At 57.7% G+C, this 25,869-nt stretch overlaps 7 protein-coding genes across 7 annotated transcripts; 4 read left to right on the top strand and 3 right to left on the bottom strand.

The window, feature by feature from the left end:
- Window positions 1–1,407: 1,407 nt before the first annotated feature.
- Window positions 1,408–4,437, top strand: SLS55_006866 (uncharacterized protein; the record flags this gene model as incomplete). The annotated part of the gene is made up of 1 exon (XM_066778295.1): window positions 1,408–4,437. The coding sequence occupies one exon, from the start codon at window positions 1,408–1,410 to the stop codon at window positions 4,435–4,437; it is 3,030 nt and encodes a 1,009-aa protein (XP_066630732.1).
- A 1,131-nt stretch (window positions 4,438–5,568) lies between these two features.
- SLS55_006867 (uncharacterized protein) lies at window positions 5,569–6,504 on the bottom strand (the record flags this gene model as incomplete). The annotated part of the gene is made up of 2 exons (XM_066778296.1): window positions 5,569–5,715; window positions 5,908–6,504. The coding sequence occupies 2 exons, from the start codon at window positions 6,502–6,504 to the stop codon at window positions 5,569–5,571; spliced, it is 744 nt and encodes a 247-aa protein (XP_066630733.1).
- A 402-nt stretch (window positions 6,505–6,906) lies between these two features.
- SLS55_006868 (uncharacterized protein) lies at window positions 6,907–7,988 on the top strand (the record flags this gene model as incomplete). The annotated part of the gene is made up of 2 exons (XM_066778297.1): window positions 6,907–6,912; window positions 7,245–7,988. 2 exons carry the CDS (start codon window positions 6,907–6,909, stop codon window positions 7,986–7,988), a joined length of 750 nt encoding a protein of 249 aa, XP_066630734.1.
- Window positions 7,989–8,474: 486 nt separating this feature from the next.
- On the bottom strand, window positions 8,475–10,176 carry APN1 (DNA-(apurinic or apyrimidinic site) lyase; the record flags this gene model as incomplete). The annotated part of the gene is made up of 2 exons (XM_066778298.1): window positions 8,475–9,522; window positions 9,572–10,176. The coding sequence occupies 2 exons, from the start codon at window positions 10,174–10,176 to the stop codon at window positions 8,475–8,477; spliced, it is 1,653 nt and encodes a 550-aa protein (XP_066630735.1).
- A 332-nt stretch (window positions 10,177–10,508) lies between these two features.
- On the top strand, window positions 10,509–11,706 carry DIM1 (Dimethyladenosine transferase; the record flags this gene model as incomplete). Its single annotated transcript, XM_066778299.1, has 2 exons — window positions 10,509–10,694; window positions 10,753–11,706. The coding sequence occupies 2 exons, from the start codon at window positions 10,509–10,511 to the stop codon at window positions 11,704–11,706; spliced, it is 1,140 nt and encodes a 379-aa protein (XP_066630736.1).
- A 1,676-nt stretch (window positions 11,707–13,382) lies between these two features.
- Window positions 13,383–16,264, top strand: SLS55_006871 (uncharacterized protein; the record flags this gene model as incomplete). Its single annotated transcript, XM_066778300.1, has 2 exons — window positions 13,383–13,388; window positions 13,526–16,264. The coding sequence occupies 2 exons, from the start codon at window positions 13,383–13,385 to the stop codon at window positions 16,262–16,264; spliced, it is 2,745 nt and encodes a 914-aa protein (XP_066630737.1).
- A 3,210-nt stretch (window positions 16,265–19,474) lies between these two features.
- SLS55_006872 (uncharacterized protein) lies at window positions 19,475–20,502 on the bottom strand (the record flags this gene model as incomplete). The annotated part of the gene is made up of 2 exons (XM_066778301.1): window positions 19,475–20,388; window positions 20,439–20,502. 2 exons carry the CDS (start codon window positions 20,500–20,502, stop codon window positions 19,475–19,477), a joined length of 978 nt encoding a protein of 325 aa, XP_066630738.1.
- Between the last annotated feature and the right edge of the window lie 5,367 nt (window positions 20,503–25,869).

Here is a 25,869-nt window from a genome sequence, read left to right on the forward strand (position 1 = left end):
CGAACACCGCCACCAGCAGCGAACGAACACCGCTCCTAGTTTATCTCACGAGTTAGACCTTCTTCCGAAGCAGTTAGTTCCGGATTAATGTTTTCTCCTTTTTCCGCAACCTTCGAAGAAGGGTCTAAGCATATTTGGGCCTAACTTTGCGCAAGCCCGTTATACCCTTCTACTAAAACTAAATCTCTATCTTTAGAGCTATACTTCGTATCTCTAACAACGACTTTTCATTCTAAAAGTATCTAAAATAGAAAGAGAAGCCATTTCTCTATCGCCTTAGATATGCGCAAAAAAGTCGTACTTAATATTTAATTTTTTATTCTTATTCTAAAAAGAGACCTTGCGAAATTCTAGCAAAAAATCGAGATTTCTTAGAGAAAGTATAACGGGATCTTCTCTCTTTTTTTCGTCTTTAACGCTATATATGTATATAAATTAATAGAGTAATCTCTTTAAAAATACTACTAGAAAAAAGCGTATATCTTAAAGAATCGCTGCAGGTGTACTAGAAGATAAAATATCTAAATATTATAAAGTTATAGTAGTTAGTCTATTTAGGGGTGTAACGGCTACACGTAAAGCTGGGCCTAGATGTGCTTAGACGCTTCGCTGGAGGTGAAATTAGAAAGTCGTAGCCGGTACGAAGTATGGCCGAACCGTAAGCCCGAAGCGTCTGACTAGTGAGATAACTCCTAGTAGCGAACGGCGAGTGCCAGCTACGCGCTTCGCTGGGGGCCCCTTTGACAGATTTCGCCTGGCCAATCTATCATCAGCACATATTTGCGTCGCGCCATCCCTTCGCCGTTCTTCCGAGGGTAGTGCCTCCCCCGGCCAAGTCATGACTATTCCGTGTTTGGGATGCTCCGACCCAAGCGAGGCGCAATGACCTGAGAAGCAATCGGCGAGCAAGTGGTGTAGCCTCTCCGGGTAAGATTCTGGAAACCGGGTCCGCGGTACCTGCATGACCCTGGCTCTCGGAATTTAAGCCGCTGTCAAACGGGCAGAAACGCATCCAATTGCCTGCTGTTTTCCTGTTCTACGGCGCGTGATTGATTCTTTGGTGGAAAAATGCAAGTCAAGGCTGGGGTGCCCCGCATTCACGGGCCTCCGCTATGCTGAATCAAGTTGCGCTTCTCCGCAGTGCTAACGAACCCTCCAAATCTCCGCGACTCTCGGCCCCTAAGTGCCGTCGCTTAGAAGCGATTCCTCTGCTCTCCGCTCAGCCAAGCCATCAACCCACCATGACGGCTGACGTCAAGACCAGGATCGTTACGAGCATCTGCCGACGACACTTTAACCGACGGAGAGTGGCAGCTCTCGGCAGCCCGTATAAATGATGCCGCCTCTGCTGTGCGCGGCTTCCGGCTCAGAGACAGCGGTCGAGCAATCGTCTCCTCGAAGTCCACCATGTTGCGCCTGCAGCACTTGCTCTCCCTGAGCGCTGCTCTGCTGCCCCTCGTCTCGGCGCAGGAATGGCCCGTCCAAGACAGCGGCTACACGGACGCGGTGCAATATGACCACTACAGCTTCATTGTCAACGGCAAGCGCGTCTACCTATTCGGCGGCGAGATGCACCCGTTCCGGCTGCCGGTGCCCGAACTGTGGCAGGACATTGTGCAGAAGACCAAGGCGCTGGGCTTCAACACCTTTTCCTTCTACACCAACTGGTTCTTCCACAACCCGCACCCCAACCAGACCGACTTTGAGCACGCCGCCCACGACATCAGCCGGCTGCTCGAGTACGCCAAGGAGGCCGGCCTGTTCGTCGCCGTGCGCCCCGGCCCCTACGTCAACGCCGAGCTAAACGCCGGCGGCTTCCCGCTGTGGCTCACCACCGGCGCCTACGGCGAGCTGCGCGACGACAATGCCACCTACGAGGCCGCCTGGACCCCGTACCAGGACGGCATCGCCAAGATTGTGGCCCCCTACCAGATCCACAAAAACGGCACCGTCATCAGCTACCAGCTCGAGAACGAGTACGGCGAGCAATGGCTCGACTCGGCCAACAAGACGCCCAACGAGCCCGCCGTCAGGTACATGGAGCAGTTGAATGCGAATGCTCGCCGGAACGGAATCGAGGTGCCGACGACGCACAACAGCCCCAACCTGCAGGATTTCTCGTGGTCGAAAGACCAAGACACCGTGGGCGCCGGTGGCAATGTGGACGTCCTGGGCCTGGACAACTACCCTCTTTGCTGGTCCTGTGATCAGTCGGAATGTACCGGCGTCTCCAACGACTACAACCTCGTCGAGTACTACAGCTGGTTCCAGAACAACACGCCGAACCAGCCGTCCCTGATGCCCGAGTTCCAGGGCGGCCGCTACAACCCCCTCGACGGTGACGCGGGCCAGTGCCTGGAGCCCATGGGACCCGAGTTCCGCAACCTGTTCTACCGCCACAACATCGACCAGAAGGTGACGGCCCAGATCCTCTACACGCTCTTCGGCGGCACCAACTGGGGCTGGATGGCCGCTCCATTCATCGGCACTAGCTACGACTACGCCGCCCCCATCGCCGAGGACCGCAGCCTGCGGGACAGCTGGTACGAGACGAAGAGCTTGGCCTTGTTCACCAGGGTTGCCGAGGACCTCCGCGAGGTCGACCGTGTCGGCAACAGCACCGCCTACACCACCAACGCGGAGGTCATCGCGACCGAGCTGCGCAACAAGGCTACCGGAGGCGCTTTCTACATTGCCCGTCACGCCGACTCGGTGACCGGCAAGCCCGTGTCTTTCAAGCTGCACGTCGACACTTCGATCGGCAGCCTGACCATCCCGCAGAAGGCCGGCGAGATGGAGCTCAACGCGCGCGAGGCCAAGATCGTTCCCACCGACTTCCGCTTCTCGGGCCAGAAGCTGCTCTACTCCACCGCCGAGGTCTTCACCTACGTCGAGCTGGACGGCAAGCCCACCATCGCGCTGTGGGTGCCGGGCGGCGAGGGCGGCGAGTTCCTGCTCGCGGGCACCGCCAACGTCTCGGCGACGGCCGTGCCCAGCGACGGCGTCGCCTTCCACCAGAGCGAGCACGGCTTGCTCGTCAGCTTCGCCAACCAGACGGGCACCACCGTCGTCGACACGGCCAAGGCCCGCTTCGTGCTCCTGGACCGCGTCGACGCGTGGAAGACGTTCGCGCCGGTGCTCACGGCCGACCCGCACGCCCCCGTTAACGAAACCATCCTCGTGCAAGGCCCGCACCTCGTCCGCACCGCCCGCATCGAGGGCGACACGCTCGTCCTGACCGGCGACACCAGCGCCGATACGACGCTCGACGTCTTCGCCCCGGCCTCAGTCAAGACCATCACCTGGAACGGCGAAACCCTCACCACGACCCCCACCGCCCACGGCAGCCTCTCCGCCGCCGTCGCCGGCCCCGCCCCCTTCACACTCCCGCCTCTCTCCAACCTGACGTGGACCTCGGCCTCCTCCCTCCCGGAGATCCGGAGCAACTACACCCTCTCTCCGGCGACGTGGAAAGCCGCCACCGCCGACACCACCCCCTCGCAGTACACCGTCAACGCCACGACGCCGTACCTCTACATCGACGCCCTCGGCTTCCACGTCGGCCACCACGTCTACCGCGCCACCTTCCCCACCAGCCCCGCGGGGACGCCGCCGCCAACTGGCGTCTACCTCGCTCTGCAAGGCGGCACGGGCTTCGCGTGGAGCGCCTACCTCAACGGACGCTTCCTGCACGCCGAGCGCGGCTCGCCCGACCTGGAAGCCACAAACGCCACCATCACCTTCCCATCCAACTACACCGTCGCCACCGGTGACAACGTCCTCGTCGTCCTCATGGACAACTCGGGCCACGAGCAGCGCGCCGAGGCCCTCGAGATCCGCGGCATCGTCAACGCGACGCTGCTGGGGGGCGTGGACTTTTCCTCCTGGCACGTCGCCGGCACCGCGGGCGCCGCCGACGCCCGCACCCTCGACCCCGTCCGCGGCGCGTACAACGAGGGCGGCCTGCACGGCGAGCGCGCGGGCTGGCACCTGCCAGGTTTCGACGACGGCGCGTGGACGGTCGGGACGGGCCCGGCGGCGGGCTTCACCGGCGCGGACGTCGTGTTCTACCGCGCCAAGGTGCCGCCGCTGCGCGTGCCGGACGGCCTCGACGTCGCCGTGCATTTCACCATGGGCGTGCCGGATCCGGAGCAGGCGGACGTGCGCGCGTTACTGTTCGTGAACGGGTACCAGTTCGGCCGGTACCGGCCCGGCGTCAGCACCGCGACCAGCTTCCCCGTCCCGCCCGGCGTGTTGGATCTCGGCGGCGGCGCGAACGAGGTGGTCGTGGCGGTGTGGGCGCTGGGGGAGCAGGGCGCGCGGGTCGAGGTCGGGTGGGAGGCGCGGAGCGTCGTGAGGAGCGGGCTGGATGTCGTCGGGTTCGACGGGGCGTATCTGAGGCCGAGGTGGAGTGAGGAGAGGCTGGAGTTTGCGTAGGGTGGTGGTGCTGGGTAGATGGCTTGGTGTCGAGCGGTGAACGTGTTGCTGTGGTTTGGAGTGGGTGCTGCTCGGACTTGATTGCAGTTGGCAAGGTGGTGCCAATAATGGCTGATTGATACGGATTGTAGTATATACATACCGTCTACTAGCAAACTAAGGTATACCTGATCGGGCGATAAATGGTGCGATGGTATCGCTGCTACGGGTAGCCCGTGTATCCTGCCGTGGCTGCTCGCCCCCGCCGCCGAACCGTACCACCGCAACGCAGCCAACCAGCTCCCCCCAGTACACCGCCTCCAACGTCCCCTGATCAAACCCCCCAGTTCCCCCTCTTCCTCGCCCTAACAACCAACCCCCCCTCCACCTCCGCAATCCCCACACTAACCATCGCCGGCATCCTGCCCCTCCACTCCCCCCTCCCCACCGCCGCCGCCTCCGCCCCGTCCGCCAGCTCCAACGCAAACTCCCGCAGCAGCGTGCTCGCCACCTTGTAGACGTTCGCCAGCGCCACCGCCTTCCCGACGCACTGCCGCCCGCCTTGGCCGAAGTGCATCAGGTGCCGTGGTGCGGCCGCGGGGTCTTGGCCCTCCTCCCATCGCTCGGGCGAGAAGACGGTGGTATCGTGGGGGCCCCAGAGGTTGGGAGCGTGGTGCAGGGCGTGGTTGCAGATGGCGATGGAGGTCTGCCATGCATGCGTGTGTGAGTGAGTGTGCCCGTCGTCAAAAGGCGCCGGGGAAGATGGAGGTGATGCGGCGTTACTTACTCCCTGCGGAACGTGTCTGCCCGCGATCGTGATGCCTTCGGCGGCGGTGACGCGGCGCGCCAGCGGCAGGGTGAAGACGGGGGTGATGCGGAAGTTTTCGCGGACGCAGGCGCGCAGGTAGGGCAGGGCGGACTCGGCGAGGGCGACGGGGTAGGCGGCGGCGGGGACGGCGGTCGAGAGGAGGGGCGGGAGGTTGGCGTCGATCTCGGCGACGCATTTGGAGAGGGCGGCGGGCGCGTGCAGGAGGTGGTGGAAGAGGAGGGCGGTGGTGGCGCTGGTGGTGTGGGTGCCGGCGATGCTGGGTTCTATCGTCAGCGGTGTGGGGCGAGTTCGAGGAGGGGAGGGGCTTTCTGGTGTTGATCGGCTTACATGAAGCCGAAGGCTTCGGTCTCGAGGTCGGTTTGCGTGAGATGTTCGCCCGTGTCGGGGTGGGTGGCGAGGATCAGGTTGGTTAGAATGTCTTTCCTCTTCTGCCCGGCGGGGTCGCCGTCTTTCAGAGCGTCGAGTCTTTGCTGTACGCATCGCGAAGCCAGCTGGGCACATGCGGCGCGCGCTCTGAACAATCGCTGCAGCCCTTCGTGGGGTACCATCGGAAGCCATCTCTTCAATCTCATTGTCATCAGTGGCCATGCTCCTGTGACAGCAGCGAGAAGACTGTGTTCTTTGACCGGGGGAACAAGTGTTTCGTCGTCTGCCATTTGCACGCCGAAGGACTGGCTAAATGCGAGCTCGCCCAGCACGTCGATGGTGTAGTAGTGCAAGAGTTTCTTCAGATCGAAGGCTTCTTGCCTGTCGCAGAAGCCGGAGATTTTCTCTTTCAGTATCTCCACATTGGCGTCCAGGAGCACCTCCATCTCCTTGACGTAGGACATGGAGAAACTGTGAGACATGTGGCGTCGGCGGATCGAATGCGCTGCTTCGTCCCGCATACCAAACACGTTGGGATGCGCTGCTCCGTAGGCGTCGTAGAACTCGGTCTTTGGCATCGTCCTCCCGCCTTTCTGGTAGATGGTGGAGACTGCATCTTCCGCGGTGACACTAAGCTTGTCTGGACCGTAGCGCACGAACGAGCCATACTTCGCATGCAACTCGGTCAGGTGGTATGGCTGCTTGAGAGTATAGAATTGGTGGGCTTGCCATAGGTCGGTAAGGCTGGCCAGGAAAGGCCCTGGGTATCCGGCAAGAGGGTGGAAAAAGCGCTGGTATATGACGTAGCCAGAGACGTAGATTGTGAGGGCCAGAACGACGAGAAAAAGTACATGGAAAGGCGGAGAAGAGGGAAGATCGAGGAGTGAGTGCATTTTGGCTCGCTGAACTTGAATTGAGAATCGTGAAGAGACATACGTGACACTTGTGTGTCTGCTTATATGTACAACCGCCACTGCTTCTCCGAGGTCTCATGGCTGAGATCCAATCGGATGGTAGCATCCCAGGAGAATGCGGGGTAACCAATAACGTGAGTCCTACCCGGCGATGAGCCATCCTTTGTTGCGACCAATAGGGTTGACTCGTCCCGGTTCTACTACTACGGCGAGTGCAAAGTCTTTCTCAAGGAGTAATTGCATATCGGTAGTCATATCCAATTTTTGGATGGATCTGCAAATGTTTAAATCCGTATTTACATCCAGATATCAGATTCAGCTACCCATGACTTCGAAGGGCTTAGATTTTCTGTCATGTGCTGTATCACTCAATTTGTAAGGATGATGGTACATGCGCTTTAATCGGACGTCTTCACCCTAAGAGGAACGATTTGTCTCTTGCAGCTAGCCGTTGCGGTTACACTCACTGCTTCATGTAAATTAGCTTAGACGCACCTTTGGCTTCGTGCAACCCCCAACAAATTAACGGCCGCACATTCCACGCCTTTCTACCATCCTCGCTGGAGGACGAAAGCCCTTTTCTCACAGGCATTGCTTCAACAATTTCCTCTCTCTTAATAGAAACTAGACATTACCTGCAAAGCGCCTCATCCGCCACCATGGGCAACAACAGCAACGACAACCAACCCACATGCAGCAGCTGTGGTAAGCCGTCACAGAATCTCAAACGCTGCGCCAAATGCCACTCGGAACAATACTGCAACCGCGACTGCCAAAGGGCTCATTGGAAGACGCACAAAAAAGTCTGCGCCGCCATCGCCGCCGCCGCCGCCGCCGAGGGCGCTACCACCACGAGCAACAACAGCAACGAGACGGCCGGCGCCCCTCCCCCCAAGAACCTCGACACCCCCATCCCCGACCCCTTCACGCGCCTCACCACGCGCACCTGGCTGCACGACCGCTCCGAGCGCGACACATACCGGCTCCTCATCGACGCCTACCGGCTGCGCATGTCGGACCAATACACCTTCGAGGGCGACGCCGACGTCGACTGCGTGCTCGGCGGCGCCGTCGCCAGCAGCATCGGCGGCTTCACGCGCTTCCTGCGGAAGCTGGGCCGCGAGGCGCCGGACCTGCTGCCGCCGTGGTGGAGCGCCGCGAAGGAAGAGGAATGCAGGCGGGCGGGGATGGTCAGGAAGGGGGTGTGGGAGAGCCTGAGCGCGGCGCCCGAGAAGGCGGATGTGGTGGAGCATTATGGAGACGCGAGGATGCCGATGCAGTTGAGGATGTTTGCCGAGGCCGTGTATGGGAGTGGGCCGGGCGGCCAGAGCGGGAGGGGGATGATGGAGATGATGGCCGGGATGGAGCGGGGGGGAGGAGGAGGAGGGCCGGGTGGTGGGGGAATGCGTGCGGAGACGCTTGATTTGAGCGCTCTGCTGGCCGGGATGGGGGCTCGGCGTTGAGTGGGGGGAGCCCGCGTTTGACGCTTTCCTCCGAGGTGCGAGTCGTGAACCCATCTACTCTTACTCTTCCTAGGTGGGCCTTCGAATGTTCAGACATGACAACCCCCGTGAGAGGCGAGGAGTATCCATGTCTGGGCCCGGAATATTCGCGAGCAGTAGCTATGGTAATGCTTTCAGGCGAAGAGGTACTGATCGAGGATGGCCAATTCTTCTTGAACCGGCGTGGAGCAAACTCATCAAGGCTGCGGACCTGGACGACATGGAGAACCAGACCTACACCACATGTACGTAGGCAGTTAAAATCTTACATCTGGACACCGTTGTCTGCATTTCAAACTCACAAGTACGTCCGGACAATGAATTCAACTACCTACGTTTAAAGGGTGTCGTGTCCTCGGTGGAACACAGCCTCATAAAAGGAGGCCTGCCGATCAGATACCAATCCGCTTTTGCATGTCCCGCTAGGACAAGAATGACTTATGACGACTACTCCTCGCCGCTTCCCTCTCCCGAGCTCTCTTCCTTCTTCCCCTTCTTCGGCTTCGCCTTCGCAAACATGTCCTTCACCGCCGCCGCGCCACCCTTTTTCGTCTTCGTCTTCGCACTCTTCTTCTCTTCCCTCCGGTCGACTTGGTCCTGCACCCTCTCCCTCTCGCTCCTCCCGCGCTCCTGTAGTTCCGTGTCCAGTTGCTTGAATTCCTCGCTCTCCACGTCCATTCCCACCAGACTCTCCAGCAGCTTGATCTCCCGCGCCCACAAGCCTTTATCGTCGATGGTCTTCTTCGGATTCTTCGGGTCGGGGCTGTCGATTGGCGTCTCGAGCACCATGGGCAGCCCCTGCAGGCGGGAATCGTTCATGATGTTGTGGAACGCGCGCAAACCGAGAAAGCCGGTGCCGATGTTGGCGTGCAGATCGCGGCCGGAGCCGAGCGGGGCCTTGGAGTCGTTGACATGGAGAGCCTTGAGGTAGGAGAGGCCGATGACGCGGTCGAACTTGTCCATGGTGTCGGCGTAGGCCTCGGGCGTGCGGAGATCGTAGCCGGCGGCGAAGACGTGACAGGTGTCGAGGCATACGCCGACGCGCGACTTGTCGTCGATGAGGGCGATGATGGCGGCGAGCTCCTCGAAGGTGCCGCCGATCGTGTTGCCTTCAAAAACGGCCATCGTCTCGAGAAGGGTGAGCACGGTGCCGCTCGATGGGTCTTTGTGCGCCTGGTTGAGCTGCGAGGAGAGCTGCTGCAGGGCTTCTTCACGCGTAGAGCTGGCGGCATTGCCCGGGTGGAAGTTGTAGAGCTGGATGCCGAGCTTGTTGCAGCGGGAGAGATCGTCTGCGAAGGAGTCGTAGGCCTGCTTTGCTCGATCCGAGTCCGTGTGGGCGAGGTTCACGAGATAAGAGCCGTGGGGTACGACGTGCTTATTGCTCTCGTACTTGTGATGGCTGCAGTGCTGCTTGAACATGGTGATGGCCTCGGGGGCAACTGGGGGGTTCGTCCATTTGCGTTGTGACTTGAGGAATAATGCAAAGGCATTGCCACTGCGGCATTGTTAGATAAGTTGGCTTCTCGATCTCACAGGTGTCTTACCCGATGTGCACCGAGTTCGTCACTGCATTCTGTACGCCTCCTGCTGCACTGACATGAGCACCGACGAACAGTTTCGAACCCACGGTCCTTGCTGCTAGCGGCAACATTTCGGCCTCTTTCTCCTCTTTGGTCTTCCGTTTGCGTGTAGTCTTTTTGATAGCAGTGCCGTCTTCTCCGTCCTGGCCTTCTTCCCTGACTTCCTCCTCAGCTTCGGCCTTGACTTTGGCCTTGATCTTCCTTGCGGGGTTTTCCTCTGCTGCAGCTTCCACGGCCTCCTTGGCTTCAGCTTCAGCCTTGACTTTGACTTCTTTTTTGATAGTTGACTTCTTTCCGTTCTGAGCTGCAGAGCGCTTTCTTGGCGTACTCTGAGTGACTTCCTCTTCCTGGTCTTCTTCACTCTCTTCAGCGTAGCTCGGCTGAGCTCCTCGTGTAGCCCTCTTCGCACGTTTGACGGAGGAAGTGGCAGGCTCGGAATCCCGCTTTCGGCCTCTGGGCTTTGTTGTAGATGTCTCGGCCTTCACGGCCGGGGTCGCTGTTGTGGTATCCAAAGATGTGAGCTCTGTTTCAGTCCGTGGAGGAGATAGTTCTGAGGAAGAATCCGCCATTTGCGAGGTGAGAGGCCCAATGGCGCGGGGAGGTGTAGGTGCCAAAGTCAAGTGAGCTCGGGACCGAGTGGCGCGAGGAAGACTATGGATTGCCGGTTTTAGAAGCGAGACGAAGTTCAGACGGGACGGGAAGACGCGGAGTGAACGCGTCATGCAAGGGCCAATCTTATAGCGCGTTCTTGCCGAGGTTGCGCCGACGGCTGTTATCGATAAGCAGGCCCTCGAGTTTGAGCAAAAAATGTCGGCGAGCTTTTGCGCCGCCGGCCCAGCACCTTGCGATCGCGAAATCGCTTCCTGCGCCGGACCCTGCAGGCTCGTCTTCAGTCTCCAAAATGCCGAAAGCCGCGAAGAACAAGAAGAACTCCGCTCCGGGAGGCGGCCCCTATGCCGCCGCCGCGGCCAAGTCGAAAGCCGCCCACTCCATCTTCAAATTCAACACCGACCTGGGCCAGCACATCTTGAAAAACCCTGGTGTCGCGCAAGCGATTGTGGACAAGGCAGACCTCAAGCAGAGCGATGTATGTCTGAGTCCTGGCCCTGTGGCCTTCACCGCTAACAGCGCGCCCGTCGTCCCAGGTCGTCCTCGAAGTCGGTCCCGGTACCGGTAACCTGACGGTCAAGATCCTCGAAAAGGCGAAGAAGGTCATTGCGGTGGAGATGGACCCGCGCATGGCGGCGGAAGTCACAAAGCGCGTGCAGGGCACGCCGGCGCAGAAGCGGCTGGAGGTGATCCTGGGCGACGTGATCAAGACGCAGCTCCCGTACTTCGACGTCTGCATCTCGAACACGCCCTACCAGATCTCGTCGCCGCTGACGTTCAAGCTGCTCGCGACGCAGCCCTCGCCGCGCACCCTCATCCTCATGTTCCAGCGCGAGTTCGCCATGCGCCTGCTCGCCAAGCCGGGCGACAAGCTGTACAGCAGGATCAGCGTCAACTGCCAGATGTGGGCAAAGGTCGACCACATCCTCAAGGTCGGCAAGAACAACTTCAACCCTCCGCCCCAGGTCGAGTCGTCGGTCGTCCGCATCGTGCCCAAGAACCCGCGTCCGCAGATCAGCTACGACGAGTGGGACGGGCTGCTGCGCATCTGCTTCGTCAGGAAGAACAAGACGATGCGGTCGAGCTTCTTCGGAACTTCCAGCGTCATGGATATGCTTGAGGCCAACTACAGGACTTTCTGCGCGCAGAACGACATCCCGCTGGACGACAGCCCGTTGGACCCCAACGACGCTACTATGGAAGTTGAGGAGCAGGAGGACGAGTGGAACGGCATTGATGAAGATATGGATATCGAAGAGGACGACATCCCTGCCTTTTTCAAGGAACAAGCGGCTGAGAAGGCTAAGTTGAAGAAGACCGCCACGCCAAGGAAGAAGAAGGGTAAGGTTTCCGAGTTGGTGCGTGAGAAGGTTCGCAAGGTGCTTGAAGATGACACGGAGCTTGCGGAGAAGCGATCAAGGATGTGTGAAGAGGGTGATTTCTTGAAGCTGCTGTATGCCTTCAACAAGGAAGGCATCCATTTCAGCTGATTGATCGTTGCGGCATTTGTTGTACATGCGCTTTACGAGCATATGTGGCGTTAAGGGGCGGCTCAGGCGAGGAAAATGGCGTTATTCAGTTGGCAAGTAGATACCTTTTTCGTTGCGCAATCTCAGTGCATATTCAATACCGCAAACGCGCCGTGAGGACAGCGAAGCCTGCTGTCCTTTCCAGGCTGGTATCCGTAAGGTCTCGGGAATACTAGACTCGTTTCATCGACAGGTGGCTGGCAGGGTTCAAAGACAGGTGTCTCTTGACTATTTTGAGACAGGAACCAGCAGGGGCCAACAGTTGTGAGACCATCTCATTGACAGCTTGAGATGGCGACAAGGCAATGAGTCGCGATCAGCAAATTTAGGCAACAACGGTTATACATGTATCTGATGATTGTCGTGGCGTTCTACTCCAATAGAAGCTGCTCATCCAGGTGAGACGAGGCGGCCTCGCGGCGCAGAAGCTTGAAAGGGTTGGCGTAGCAGCGTAGAGTCATCGTTTTCTGCGGTCGGCATCTCGGCGTGGAGAGCTAAGTTCCAAAATAGGAAATCAGCTGGCATCCTGCAGTATCGCGGCCATCTCTGTCACGGGCGCGTAGGTCTCTCCTCCATCCAGCGTGGGGACGAGCACTGCATATGCGGCTGGCGGTGTTGAGGGAATGGTAGAATGGTTCACTACACGCGCATGCGCGACTTATGTCTGCGTGTAGCCGGCGGGCGACAGGCCATTGGCTGGGGTTGACAAGGGCGGTGGAAGGCTGCATGCCGGCCGATAACCTTGCTTGCGACCGATGGACCAGTGCTGCCGCCCGTCCCGTTCAACTCGCCCCTAGCAGAGGGCGACCAGTCGCTTTTTCTTCAGCGTGGGCGGCCTCTCGAAAAGCAAAAAAGACGTTGGATTTGCCGAGTTGGCGCGAGATAACGGTGCGTCATGGAGCTTAGGGCGATGGCAGCTGAAACAGTGGCAGGCGGGAGGCCGTCCCCACGATCCGGTGCCACCTCATCAGCCAATGGCCGCCGGCGAACGGGCCCAGGCGACCGGGATCGTGGGCGGGATGGCAGATGGAGCCTCAGAGACGAGGCCGCCGTTGGCATCCGTGACCTCTCACCCTCGTGCACCGCGCCCGCCGTCTCTTATCGACCCTCTGCCCTCCACGCGCGCGTCCCGCCCTCTCAACTTTCGCTCCACGCACCCGTCGCCCTCGCCCATCACCCACTCGCTTTGCTCGCCTGCGCCGCCGTTCCGCGCTGCCGTCGCGCGCCGCTGCTTTCTGCATCCGCGTCGAGATTTGTAGCTTTTCACGCATACCCACGAGTACGTCGTAGAAATCCTCCGCACGGCATTGCGACCCGCATCGCACCATTCGCGCCGGGCTAACACGCCCCCTCATAAGCCAGCAGGCCTCGCGCCATGTATCAATGTTAGAGTCTGCCATCCACCAAGCTTGGGATGCATCTGTAGCTGCCCATGGCGGCGTTCGCCCAAGCTTCGCGAGCTCCGACTCCTTCACGAGCCCGGCAGTCGCGCGCTCCCACCCTCCCACGCTCGCCTTCCTCGCACCACAAGACGCTGCCATTCGGCTCGTGCAATTCCCGCGACCACACCGTCCCCGGCGCCAACCCCCCGACCTGCGGCTGCAAGCGCTTCTGGAGAAACCCTCACCGCCCGGAGGATGGTGGTGATGAAGGCTTCGAGTACCCATGGTGCATCTGCGGCCACCATGCCTGCTTCCACGACGACCCTGGCAATGCTGTCGCCAGCTCGCACAACCAATCCCTTCATCATGCACCGCAAACCCCCGTAGACCTCGTCCAGGTCGTCGACGGCGTCTACGTTGATCGCATTCGGCTCGACCACGCAGCCTCCCACGATACACACCACACCCCCAGGCGCAGAGGGCAGTTCACTCGCAGTCTTTCCGGGGATACCACGGTGGAAGACGGAAACCCTTGGATACAAGATCCCACCGCTGCGGGCACGAGGCAGGCCAATGCCACCCCCAGCCCGACTCGGGGAGACAACTCAGATCTCCACATCTCTGGCTTCCCAAGTGTCCCGTCCATCTGCTACCCCGGACCCAGACATGCCTTGGACTCTAGCGCCGGTGCCGCTCGACAGCCGAGGCTCAACGTGTCGGTTCAGCCTGCCCACAATTGCATCGATCGATCGCGCGAGGCGGAGACGGATGCTCTGATGGCATGGCACAGGACACTAGAACAACGAGCGAGAGAGCAATCTCAGCTAGCCTCCACTGTTCGATACTCGACCGATGCAGAGAGCGATCGTCCCCGCAATAGCCCGAGTCGAGCTTTCCTCGACCATGTCCTGCAGTCTCGCCGCGCTGCAGCTCAGGCAGACTCTTCGCCTACTGCTGTGAAGAGAGAAGACGCTGGGCAGAGTGCCACGGACCTGGCTACATCTGGCATCGTCGAGACACAAGACGTCCAAGCCTATGACCAGCATCTGCAGGAAACAACTTCCATTATCGACAATGTTGTTCGGGGCATCAGGTCTGTCGAGGACCCTTCTGAGCACACCGAGCTCGCCTTTTCCCCAACCCAGCCGAACACGTCGCAACGCAGCTCGAGAAATGCGAACGACAGAACACCCGATCCCCACGCCGACTCTATTGCCTCTGTTCCGATGAGCGTGCCGTGGGCCCTTCGCAAGCTTGCACCTCAGTTGCTTAGTTTGAAGAGGCACCTCGCGGCACAGCCTAATATCTCTACCACCATCCAAAACATATCTGACCGCCTCTGGATGCTGGAAAATGCATCCTTCCAACACGTTCCGGCCGAAGAGATCTGCGACAAGTTTGACCTGATGGATGGTCGACTTCTCGACGTCGAGCACCGTCTGGTCGATATTGAACGCCTCCAAGAGGGCTCACAGACATCCATGGTTCGGCGCAATGCTGCTGAGGATGATTCGTACTACAGCGAATTTACTGAGACTTTCACCAAGTTCGAGCAACGTCTCCAAGACCTCGAGGTTTCAGTCCCATCCCCGGCGTATCCCTGGGAAATCGAGGTTGTCCTTTTCCCTTGGGGAAGAGATCTTAATGGCATCTGGTTTTCTCAGTCAGAGCTGCAGCGTATGTCTCAAAGTTCTGAGGATCGCCGTTCAAACCGTAGATCTTCGATCTCTCCGTTCCGAATCAAGGGCACCAAACGTGGTCATTTCAACCCGGAATATGAACACCTTGTTCCAAAAGCATGCGGACCGCGAAACCAAGTTTACCGTCGTCTCAAAAGCAGGGGTTTCATCAAAAATGTAATAATTACGGAGCCAGGGGCCCGCCACATCCTGACCACCATCCACGACGCCTTTGGCGAGAGATTCTTGGAGGCTGCTGGGGACAGCTCTCAGCTGCATGAGGAAGAGCTGAAAAATCTTGGCCTGATGGCCCCTGTGATCCCCCTTCGAAAGATTCCAAAAGACAAGCAGCTTCAGTTCCTACCTCCCTCGGAGATGGTAAGCCCAACAATGTGGAACGCCGAGTTTCTTTCGTCCAACGTCATCCACCACGTCAGCGGAAAGAAGCGCCTCTACGTCACTGTGAGCTGCGCATACATGCAGGAGGCTGCTGCGGAGCTTGGTCTTACGTGGAAGAAGATTAAGCGTCTACCGCGTATCAACATTACCTCATCTGATACTGAGGAATCCCAAGCTCCAGAAGAGGACCACGAGGAGTTTAACTCTTCATGCCCGCTGGCATTCCGTAGTGCTCCAGATACACTCCCCCAACCTGAAACTCTCTATCTAACCTCACACCAAAAAGAGCCGGGTACTCCTCAATCCGATATCATCCCGCGACCCCCACGTCGCCTCAACCGCGCGACGCAAGTGACGGACACAAAGCCCCCCTCCAAGCGGCCATTTGATCTAGAAGAACCCCCGCCACGCTACCCTTCAGCTGAACGAGATTGGATCGCCGACGACAACAGGAGAAAGCGCCGTCGCACGACCCGCTCGTCAGCTCCAGGTCGCACCAACAACGGTAGCGATGCTGAGTCGGGCAGCGGCGACGCAAGAGACGGCGACCATCTCTTCACGCCACGTCAATCAATCGAACCTAGTGGCCCTCTCGTCCCTTACCTTGGAACCGGGGGTAGCCTCGGAATTGCGGCCTGTTCGCCCAATCCAATCCACCAGCAAGCCCCGTCTTCGACCAAGGGCAGTGAGGCCTATGCTACGCCGTTCAGCGGCACAGGCCCCGCTAACGGGTCGCCGTCGGATTATTCCGACACCGAGCCGGATGATGTCGAGGGTGGGAGCGGGTCGGATGACGATAACGATGACGAGAACGATGCGATGATGGGCGACAACTACAACAACAACAATAGGGCGAAGCGCGTTGGTGAAGCCCGATACCAATATGGGAACTGCGATGATGAGATGACGGACGCCGACTGGTCGGGCGCCTTCGACGCCAGCCAGGGCAACTCCGACGCCAGCTCAGTTGACCGCGTCAAGCACCCTAACTCTTCCATCAAACGAGAGTGTGATTATCCTCAGGATTTTGGAAACCCGTACGTTCATTGCCCCGCTTGATCCTTGCGCTTTCACTCTTACTGATTTGTTTCCCTTGCTCGCAGATGGATACCAATTACTAGCAGCAGCACGAGCTGTGCTGTACATCATGATTCTTCTGATCACTAAATGCTGCTTGTCGGGCATTTCATCTGCGTTTATACCCCCCTCATAGATGGTTCCAGCGCAGCTGCCGGCCGTTGAGCATTGTACTATGTTTCCATTGCTGGTAGGTGAAGCAGCGGCATGTTTACGTTGTGCGAGAATGCGTAGGCGCACACTTATCTCCGGCGTTCATTGCTTTATTCTCTTTTCTCCGCCATTTCAGGACATCTTACTCCAATCTTCCGAGCGTCCTTTTTCTCATGATATCCCCGGAGGTATCGTCTCTTTTTTCTCTCAGCGGGCGTGTCATCGCCCGTACGAGGTCTTGGGTTTGATCCCCCGAGCGAATAGTGGTCGTTGTCGGCGCCATATATCTCGACTCTTACTGTATAGTACATGTGCGGTTGGTTGGCCCTGTATGTCGCCTTTTTTTTATTTTTTTTTGTTTTCTTGCTTTTGCTGCTTTTCCGCACGAGCAACAAAGAAAATCCTACTTTGCGGCGGCGTTCGGGTGATTGCTGGTGTTTGGGAGTCAGTCCTTTTTGTTTAACCACCCTACTTTGTAGACGGGTTGTGGTTGGTTCCCCGCCCTTTACCAGCTTGTTGATGTGGGAAGAAGCTGGCCGGAACAAAGGGACGCATGCATGCGGTGGTGCGGATGGGGATGGGGGAAGGCAGCATGTGAAGGAGAGATGTGTCGGGTGTGATGGGATGAGGAAGGGCAAAAAACTCTCCACACAGATTTTGCATGGGCGCTTTGTTTGATGCTTTTTTTTTTCGCGTCTGTGCATGTATAGTAGGCAGACCGGACTCCCGGGAGCAGATGGATAGGTAAAGACGGGAGAGGTTTGTGCAAATCTACTACTCTTTTGAACGTCAAGTGTTAGTGGGTGAGGTGACGTGGGCTGAGGTGATGCTGCTGGCTAAAGATACTACTATACTCTTTTTACGTGGGTAGTTGAGTCTGATACCCGGACGTAGAGGTAGGTATTGAATGCAGATGATCGCGTCTTGATATTAGATTTAACGAACCGCGTTAGTATGATTTGAGATGGCGATAGAAGATTTTAGGCCTCTACGTTTACAAAGAGCGCTCTATCCTTACTATGGGCAGTTGAATCCAGTATAGGGACGTATTTGTTCGCATTTGATACTTACATTTACATCCTGATAATAGATTCAACTACATACACTGTACACAAGTACAGTGTAATAAAAGAATAGTCCTTGCCGAAGCCCATCTCTTAGTCGGCGATATACACCCACCTTACGCCGAGCGGCACTTTCAGTGGCATATTTCAAGTTACGTCGGTCGTGAAATTCCATGTATAGACGCATTTGTACGATTTGAATTCTCACGCCTCTGTCCAGACATTTGCTTCAGCTGCTCATATACGAGACTTTTCCCCGCCCGCAGAAGCTTTTTTTTCCCTCTCTCCCTCCCCCTCTCTCCCCGTTGCCGGCTTTATGCATCGAATGGCCAAGTATCCTCGTATACTAGACCCTTAGCAACAAATTCCTTCTTTAGCTTTCGAAGCTTTCGGGCTATTTTCTTGTAATTCTCGGCACAAACGGGCGCGTGATTGTATATCGGCATCCGGTCCAGGCGAGAGCTTACCATATCCATAATAACGATAAACTGATCCATACCGTACTTAATGCAATAGACGCATCTACTCCGTCCATCTAAGCTGTTGCAATCAACGGCAAAGCAACGACAGAGATTTGGGATGAGAGCAATGAAGATTGTCCACGTTCCGCGACCCATGATTGCACGCGAAAGCAACCGCTTCCAGAAGACGACACCACGAACCGGCAGCCCCCTCCAATTTCTCACGCTCTGTACACACCCGCCCATTCCTCCCGCCGCTCCCTCTCGCCATCCCCCGCCCACCCATCTACACCGCCATCCGCAGGCCGCTCCTCCGGCAGCGCCTCCCACTTGACCGCAACGCCCCCGCCGCCCTCCTGTCCCCTCTTCGCCAGCCTCTCCCCGTTCCGGCTCCTGAGCTCAAACTTCAGATCCGCCGGCTCGATTAGGATGTGCATCTGGAACTCGGCCAGCCAGTACGCATGGTTCTTCACCCCACCGAGGCAGCAGAACAAGTAATGGTACCAGCGTGCGCTATCATGGCGGACCATGTCTGCGTGCATGAGAGTCGATTCAATGGTGCAGAGCTTGGTGACGCCAATACCAACACCGTGTTGCGGCTGTCGTCGTTGCTGCGGTTGTTGCTGCTTGAACGACCGCGGCAAGCTGTTCGGAGGCAGCAGCGACATGACGATCTGGGTGCGCCAAGGTTCGAGCTCGGTGCCGGCGGCGCGCTTGAGGCGGTAGGGGTGGTGGATGCCACGTGCGACGGTGATGGGGTCGCCCTAGTGCGAGGTCGGGAGCCTCATGATGTGAGTCTTGTTTCCTTTGAAACGGATGGCCTGGCTGCTATGGGGACGATCTTGTTACCTTTTTGACAACCCAGTGGATCTGGCCGTCGACCCACTTCTTCTTGTCGTACGGATCGATGACAACGTCTTCGCCGGCGTGGCGTCGTGCGTCATACTTCTCGCGGCAGAGTATGCCATAGCTGGCACGGCAGCAGCGTGTCGTGTACATGGCGCTTTCCGATACGATCTCCTGGACGCGGTTCATGACCAGGCCGTGGCAGACTGCGAGCTGGCTATGACGAGAGGAGAGGCAATATCAGCTACTACCACTCTTGGTCAGGGAAATGGAATGGGGGAGTTACGGATGTGGTGCAAGGAGGATTTGGAGGTCGTCGACGTTATTCAAGTGATGACCAGCTCCAAGCCGATAGTGCTCTCTCAATCGCCTGCGCAGATAAGGGGAGCTGCCGAGTCCGCCGGAGACGATAAGATATGACTGGTGTGATTAGCATGAGTGCAGTGAAAGTGCCGGGGGAGGTGTTGGTGGATCACGTCGACTGAGGAAATATGGCATGTCAGGGCAGAACTCACTACGACTTCCTGGGGGTGTGTTTGCTCGAGTTTCTCCAGTTGCCTGTCGATGAGTCGGAGGATCTTTTCAACCTGCTCATCAAAAAGATGTTGTAGTTCATCCCTGCCTCACAGTCAGCTCGGAAAGAATGGGTGGAAGTGTAGTGGCCTTGCTTACTTCTTTATAATCATACTGGAATTCCGTATTGCCGATCCGGGGACGTTGAGGCCGGGCTCCATTCCGGTTATTGGGAGCGGGATCTCATCCATTTCCGAAGCTTCGGAGCCGAAGTCGCATTTGAAGCTCTCAAAGCGCCCACGAATCATCTCCTCTGCGCACTCATACGGCCTGCCTCGAAGCTGGTGCTTGACAAGCTCGAGGCGTTGCTGGATGATGACGGACATTCTCCAGTCGATCAAGGCTGAACCAACAGCCATGCCCTCTACATGAGAAAGCGGAGTGAGCTCGATGCGCCGCCCGGCAGACGTGATCTTCAAGATGTTAACGTCTGTGGTCCCTCCGCCGGCATCGCAGACGAGTATCACATCATCTGGACTGTACTGTTGACTCGCAGCATACACAGCCGCAGCCTCGGCCTCGGTCAGAGAGATGTTTACTCTTTGGTTGGCATTGTCGCAAAAACCGACATCTCTCAGAATCCCTCTGATATGTGCGATCATGGCAGGATTCTTCCACGTTGTCGGTACACTGAAGGCGAATTCGACTCTGTTCTGTCTCCATCGCGGAACGCGTCCGTCGAAGTAGTCCTGAATGAAGACGTACACTCTTCGCATGAAATGTGCAAACCAGGTCTGCGCATCGGTAGGTGATGGAGCCGACTCGTGGCTGTCTCGGTATTCGGGGTCAATGTGCAGCTTGAAGAACTCTTCTATCTGGACGTTTGGAGAATGCTGACTCTGTTTGCGAATCTCTTCGCACTGAAATCCCCATCCAAGGGGGGCCATGGAATGTCGATCTAATGCGATGGCTGTTTGGACCTTGTTCGTAAGCTCCGAGCTGAGCTTTCCTGGCCATTGCTGGATAGTTGTCGGTTTCGCCCATTCCGGAGCCTTCGAGTAGGCAATACCTGAAACGCACAGTTCAGTTTGAGCTGCCAAATTTCCGAGTGACACGGACCTGTGAATGTCATCCCAAAGTCGATTCCAACGACAACGTCCGGCTTCCAAGACGTGAATTCCATGGCCGCGAATGGAGAAAAGTTCGCTCTCTCGATAGAAAACACAGACGCTACACTTCTCTTATGTGGTAGTCGAATCCAATGTCCGGACGTAGATGTGAGTCACGAATGCAGACAGCCGCGTCCAGATGTTGGATTCAACTGACTACGTAAGGCTAGTCAAAATCTCTGCACAACAGATTTGGGGCGGGCGGTAGGCCGAGAATACAGAGCTCCTCGATTACAGCAAGAGCCTGGGGTGTGAGAGCAGGCTTCAAAGATGTCTTGAGGCTGAACCCCGCATTCGGCAAGAACCGCCAGGGTTGTCAGAATGCAACTGCTGTGGTCATGTGCAGATCAGCTGAAGATGGGTCTAGGCTCATGGCTGCAATGCCAACCCTGGCAAGCGCAGCGTGCACTGCTGCAGATAAGCCGCCATCGCAAGGCTGTGAAAGTCATTGAGGTTCTCCTGCGTGCACGAATGCGACAACGACTTCTCCTACGACCCTCGATGGTTAAAATAGCTGCTGAAAGATCGAGTCAAGGGTATATCAAGTGGGTTTCGACTTCACCAGCGATAAAGCCTCCCATCAATCCCCAGCTCTCTGCCATTGCCCGTCTCTCGAGGAAACCCAAAATACCCCAGAGGTGGAAGTCGAGCAGCCCGCAACGGCAGCTAGTCAACCATGACGGACTTGAGCAGAACGCCCTCTTCGGCAACTCGATACTCGACGGTCGGCGGCGGGGAGACGGCTTTTTCCACGACGGCAATAGCAACAGCGGCTACTACGGTCGACAAGTCCAATCCAAGCTCGAGGCCGAGCGCGGGGACCGGCGAGCAGGCGACAAGATCAGGCATCTCGGGGGGAGCAGTTGCAGGAGCAGTGATTGGGACAGCGGTTGCAGTTGCTCTGCTGACGTTCGCGCTGACGTTCTGGGCGGGGCGGCGTGGCAGTAGGAAGAGAGGGCTGCAGCGACAGAAACGGCGGAGCAGCGAGCTGAGCGACCACTATGTCAAGAGGAGCGGCACCAACGCGTCGGGCGACCGGCGGCGCGGCGGGTGGCAGGAGCACCTGCCGCAGTCATTGGACGACCCGACCGTGCGAAGACGCGTCAAGACGGTGCTGGACCAGGCTGCGGTGCATGTGGAGAACAACTTCAGCGACGAGGTCGAGGTCGCGGTCGCGGTCGAGGTGTCGGACGCGTTGGCCGCCTTCCAGACGCCGCACCTGCCGGCCCCGCTGCCGACGCTGATTGGGCAGTCGCGGCGCCCCACGCTGCTGATTCAACACGCGCTGGCTTACTCTCTCCTCGTCGCCTCCTCTGACCTCCTGCTGCCGCCCACCCTGACCGAGCTGCCACGCCTTGTCGACCAGCGCCCCGACAGACCGCGCGCTGCATCTCAGGCGCTGTCTCACTGGCGCCGTCTCACCGCATACCTGCATCCCGCCCCGGCTGCAGATCCCGCTTTCCTGGCTCATCGCAGCGCCTGCATCGAGAACCGCGTCGATCACTTCCTCGTCGCCTTCGAGCCCTGGCTGTCGTCCAATCCCGCTGCCGACCGCCGCGCCAACCTCATCGCCATCTTCCACGCTGCAGCCGACGTATCCTACACGCTGTTTTCCCAGCCTTCTGCACTCGAGTACGACTGGGCGGCCCGACCCGACGGCTCCCTGGTCAGCCTTCCCGGACTGCTCAAGCTCACCGACGAGAATGGCTCTCCACTGCCATATGCCCACGTGCTGCTTCAACCCGCTGTAGTGAGCTCTTTCTAGCCCCTCGTCCCACATCCGGCCCATACTCACCACGTCCTTCTTGATTGGATCTTCACGGATGCCCTATGTGGTGGCGTGTGCACTTGTACTTGCTCGTTATTTTCTTTTCTTTGCCTGCAGGCGTAGTGCCATGGGAAGGTTCCTCTGGACCACAGCCTTTCAGCCATGGGATGAGGCCGTGATGCCTCAAAAAAATGAAATTTACGGCCGTCTTCCCATTCAGTGACCTCTCTGGAGGAAATGTCGTTGTTTTCCAGTCTCAAAGCATGGATTGATGCACTGATCTCTTGCTATCATAAAGTCCAACCCAAGTTACAGGCTTTAACCTGATGGTCCCACTAATAAGACGTGCACGCAGTGACTGCGAATACCAAACCGCCCAAGTCACGGCTCTCTCTCTTGAAAGCTAGCTCGATGAGCAAGCCATATTTGTCCACGCGACCTACCACCAATCCGCCTGCGAGGTGCCGCTGGGTTGGTGTCCGTCGAATCAGGCTCCGGCGTTCGTGCCCTTCCTGCGGAGTATGGCTGGCGTCGCGGTTGACCAATGCCCTCGAACGCGGCCTGCCACCGTGGATGCTCACGCCAGTCCACTTGCAGCCAATCCATGCATGGCCCCTCAGCAACCACCGCAGGCGACACCTCAATGAGCGGCTCGGTTTCGCAGCCTTGCCTCGGTCTACCCGGAATGTCGCCGGGTAGCTCCACCGGTTCCTCTCGAAAGATGACAGAGTGCCGCTTGCTGTTCAGAAACTGGCTATCCTCATACGATGGCAGCGGATATTTTGGCTCCGGCTGCGCCTCGTACCTCGTGCATGCTTGGACTGAGGCACGATTGCAGAGAATGCCCATGGCCGTACAGAGACCGTGGTAGGCGAATTGAAGTCGACCCAGGCTGGCGGTGATTTTTGGAGAGTCCCGCAGGACGAACAAGCCTCGCGTGGCTATGGAAACATTTCCGTTGTTCGTCTGCATGTCGGCGCGAGCGGGCTCCACCAGCAGGGCAACGGTGGCGACAGCTTTCTCAGCGCGCTCCAGTTCCCCGTCGATCATAGCCTTCTCCTCTGCGCTGAGAAGCCGCGATTTCTGACGCCGGAGTCTCCGCGTGTGCTGAAGCAGCTTCTTCATCCCGTCGCTGATCTCGAGCACATCCCGAGCCTGTTTCTCCACATCGCGGAGTTCGAAGATGCGCCTCGAGACGCTGATGGATGAGTTGATGAGGAATCCGATGGTTCCCACTGTACTGAACAGAGACATGGTGTATGGCTCCATGTAAGGCGTGTGGACTGCTTCGAGATGAGGAAAATGATGGTGTTTGCATCTAGACCGCCACTGACCTCCGCCTAGAACAAATACTCTGCTGATGAGACGCCCACGGACCGCACTCTAGACGAAACAGCGCAGCACAAGCTGCACTCATCCATCCCCATCACATGGTGCGGGGAAAGGCCTTCCGAAACGGAGGCTTACATGTGCGCCTTCTCCACGATTACGACGCCCATGACACCCAAAGCTGAAGATGGATAGTGTGTGTCGGCCAGATTAGAGCAGAAGTTACCTCCACGAATCACAGCTGCAGGCTGGATGTTCTGGCCTCTTCGGACCACAGTCCCCCTCACTCAATGGAGCGAGCTCTTCACCAGGCAATGCCGCAACACTGCAACCCATCCTCCTGCCATGCAAGTCAGCAGCCACCGCACGTAGAGACAGTGTCAAAGATGATTGTCCCGTGGGGGTGATGAGGCTGAAGATACTCCAGCTGCATATTCTGTGCTTGCTTTTTGCCCATTTCTCTTCTTGCAATACTCGCATATTTTATAACATGCCTTGAGCCTCTTCGGCTACTGACTGCCAAAGCCTTGCGTGGTCTTTGAAACCCAGTATGCTTCAGATATCCGTCTCACTCTACTTGTTTTCAACTCTTCCAGTTCTTATGGTCCTCGCACTCGTTGCGCCTACCCAACGCTCCCACGACCACCTACTCGATGGCTGGACACCAAAGCCCACGCGCGGACCCAAGGTCGAGATCCGTGCAAACGGAATAGAACCCCGTCAAGACTCATCGATAGATACCTGCGGCTACTACATCTCTTCCACAGACCTGTTGTTCGCGTGTCCCACTCGATCTGTGTGCGCATACTCGTCAAGCTGGATGGGATGTTGCCACTCCCTCAGCTCGACGTCATCCTGTTTTCTACATAGTAGCTGCTTCGACTCCACTGCCAGACGCTCTTGCACCGGCGACTGTACCGACAACGAGTCTAACCTCGTTTGGTAAGCGCAAAATCAAACTACCATCCGTCACCCAATCACCGCTAACAGTTTACTGTCCGGAAAGCACCAATTCCGACACGCCATACTGCTATACAAACATAGTGTACGGCAGCAACGCGCAAGACACAAAGTCGTACACATTTTACGACTGCCGCTCCTCGCAAGCCCTTTTGGTCGTGTACCCCATGGACAAGTCCGCCACTTCGACCGCGAGTAGTAGTAGCGCACCACCGGCGTCGTCGACCACAAACCCGCCATCCTCGTCTGCCGCGGCGCCAACTTCGACCCAACCGCCGCCGTCGCCCTCTTCCACAACGTCCGCACCGCCTCCTACACCACCCCCTTCTACATCGTCGACGTCGCCCACTGGCCCTCCCCCGCCGATCTCTTCCTCTATCCCCTCCTACTCTCCCGCTTCCTCAGCACCGGCCTCCACCGCGGTTCCGGCGGGGCCCTCCTCGTCCTCTCCCACCGCCTCGTCCTCTCCCACTACCTCGGGCTCCAGCGGCGCCACAACAATCCCACCCAGCGAAACAAACGACAGTAACAATAACAATGACAGCGACAACAACAACAACAACATCAACCATGAAGACCATACCGGCGCCATCGCAGGCGGCGTCGTTGGCGGTGTAGCGGGCTTGGCTGTCATAGCGGCGGTGCTGGCGGTCATGTTGAGGTTCTGGAGGAGGAGGCGGGAGGAAGAGGAGGCGGCCGCGGAGGGGGAGGAGGGAGGGAGTGGGGAGAGGGGGGTGGTGAGGGAGATTTCGGCCATGTAAAGCGTTGAACCATTGAGAAGGGTGGCAGAGGTGGAAGGGGGGAAAGAGAGGGGCTGGCGGGTGGTGGTGGTGGTGTTTGGCCATCTATTGTTTGATCGTGCGGATGATGTTAAGGAAGGTGAGTGGGCACTTGTGGCCTGTTGATCGGAGTGGAATGGGCGGAGGGCTGTTGTCAGCGATGTCGAATAACGGCGTCCGTGGGAGTCGAAGCTGGAGCTGAATTCAATTCAAATCAACGTAACTGTCGTTCATCTAGTGTTCTCTCGGCTACCCAGTACTACAAATACTTTACGCCACACGTCGATACTCGAAATGGAAAGGTCTGAGCGTGTGGATGCGGACGGGATGGGTAGACCATTTAAAAGGGAATGTCAAAAGGAAGAATTACGTAGGTCGTCGAATCCAAGATCTGGACGCATTTGTCTACATTCAAGGCTTACATCTGTGTCCGGACATTGTATTCCACTACGGCCCGGATCGGTGACACAAGGTAATGGGTAAATCATTTCTGAATGATGATGATGATGATGATGAGGCATTGCTCTACGAACGATCCTCTTGAA

This window comes from Diplodia seriata (assembly GCF_021436955.1).
Source record: "Diplodia seriata strain FDS-637 chromosome Unknown scaffold_7, whole genome shotgun sequence".
NCBI lineage: Eukaryota > Fungi > Ascomycota > Dothideomycetes > Botryosphaeriales > Botryosphaeriaceae > Diplodia > Diplodia seriata.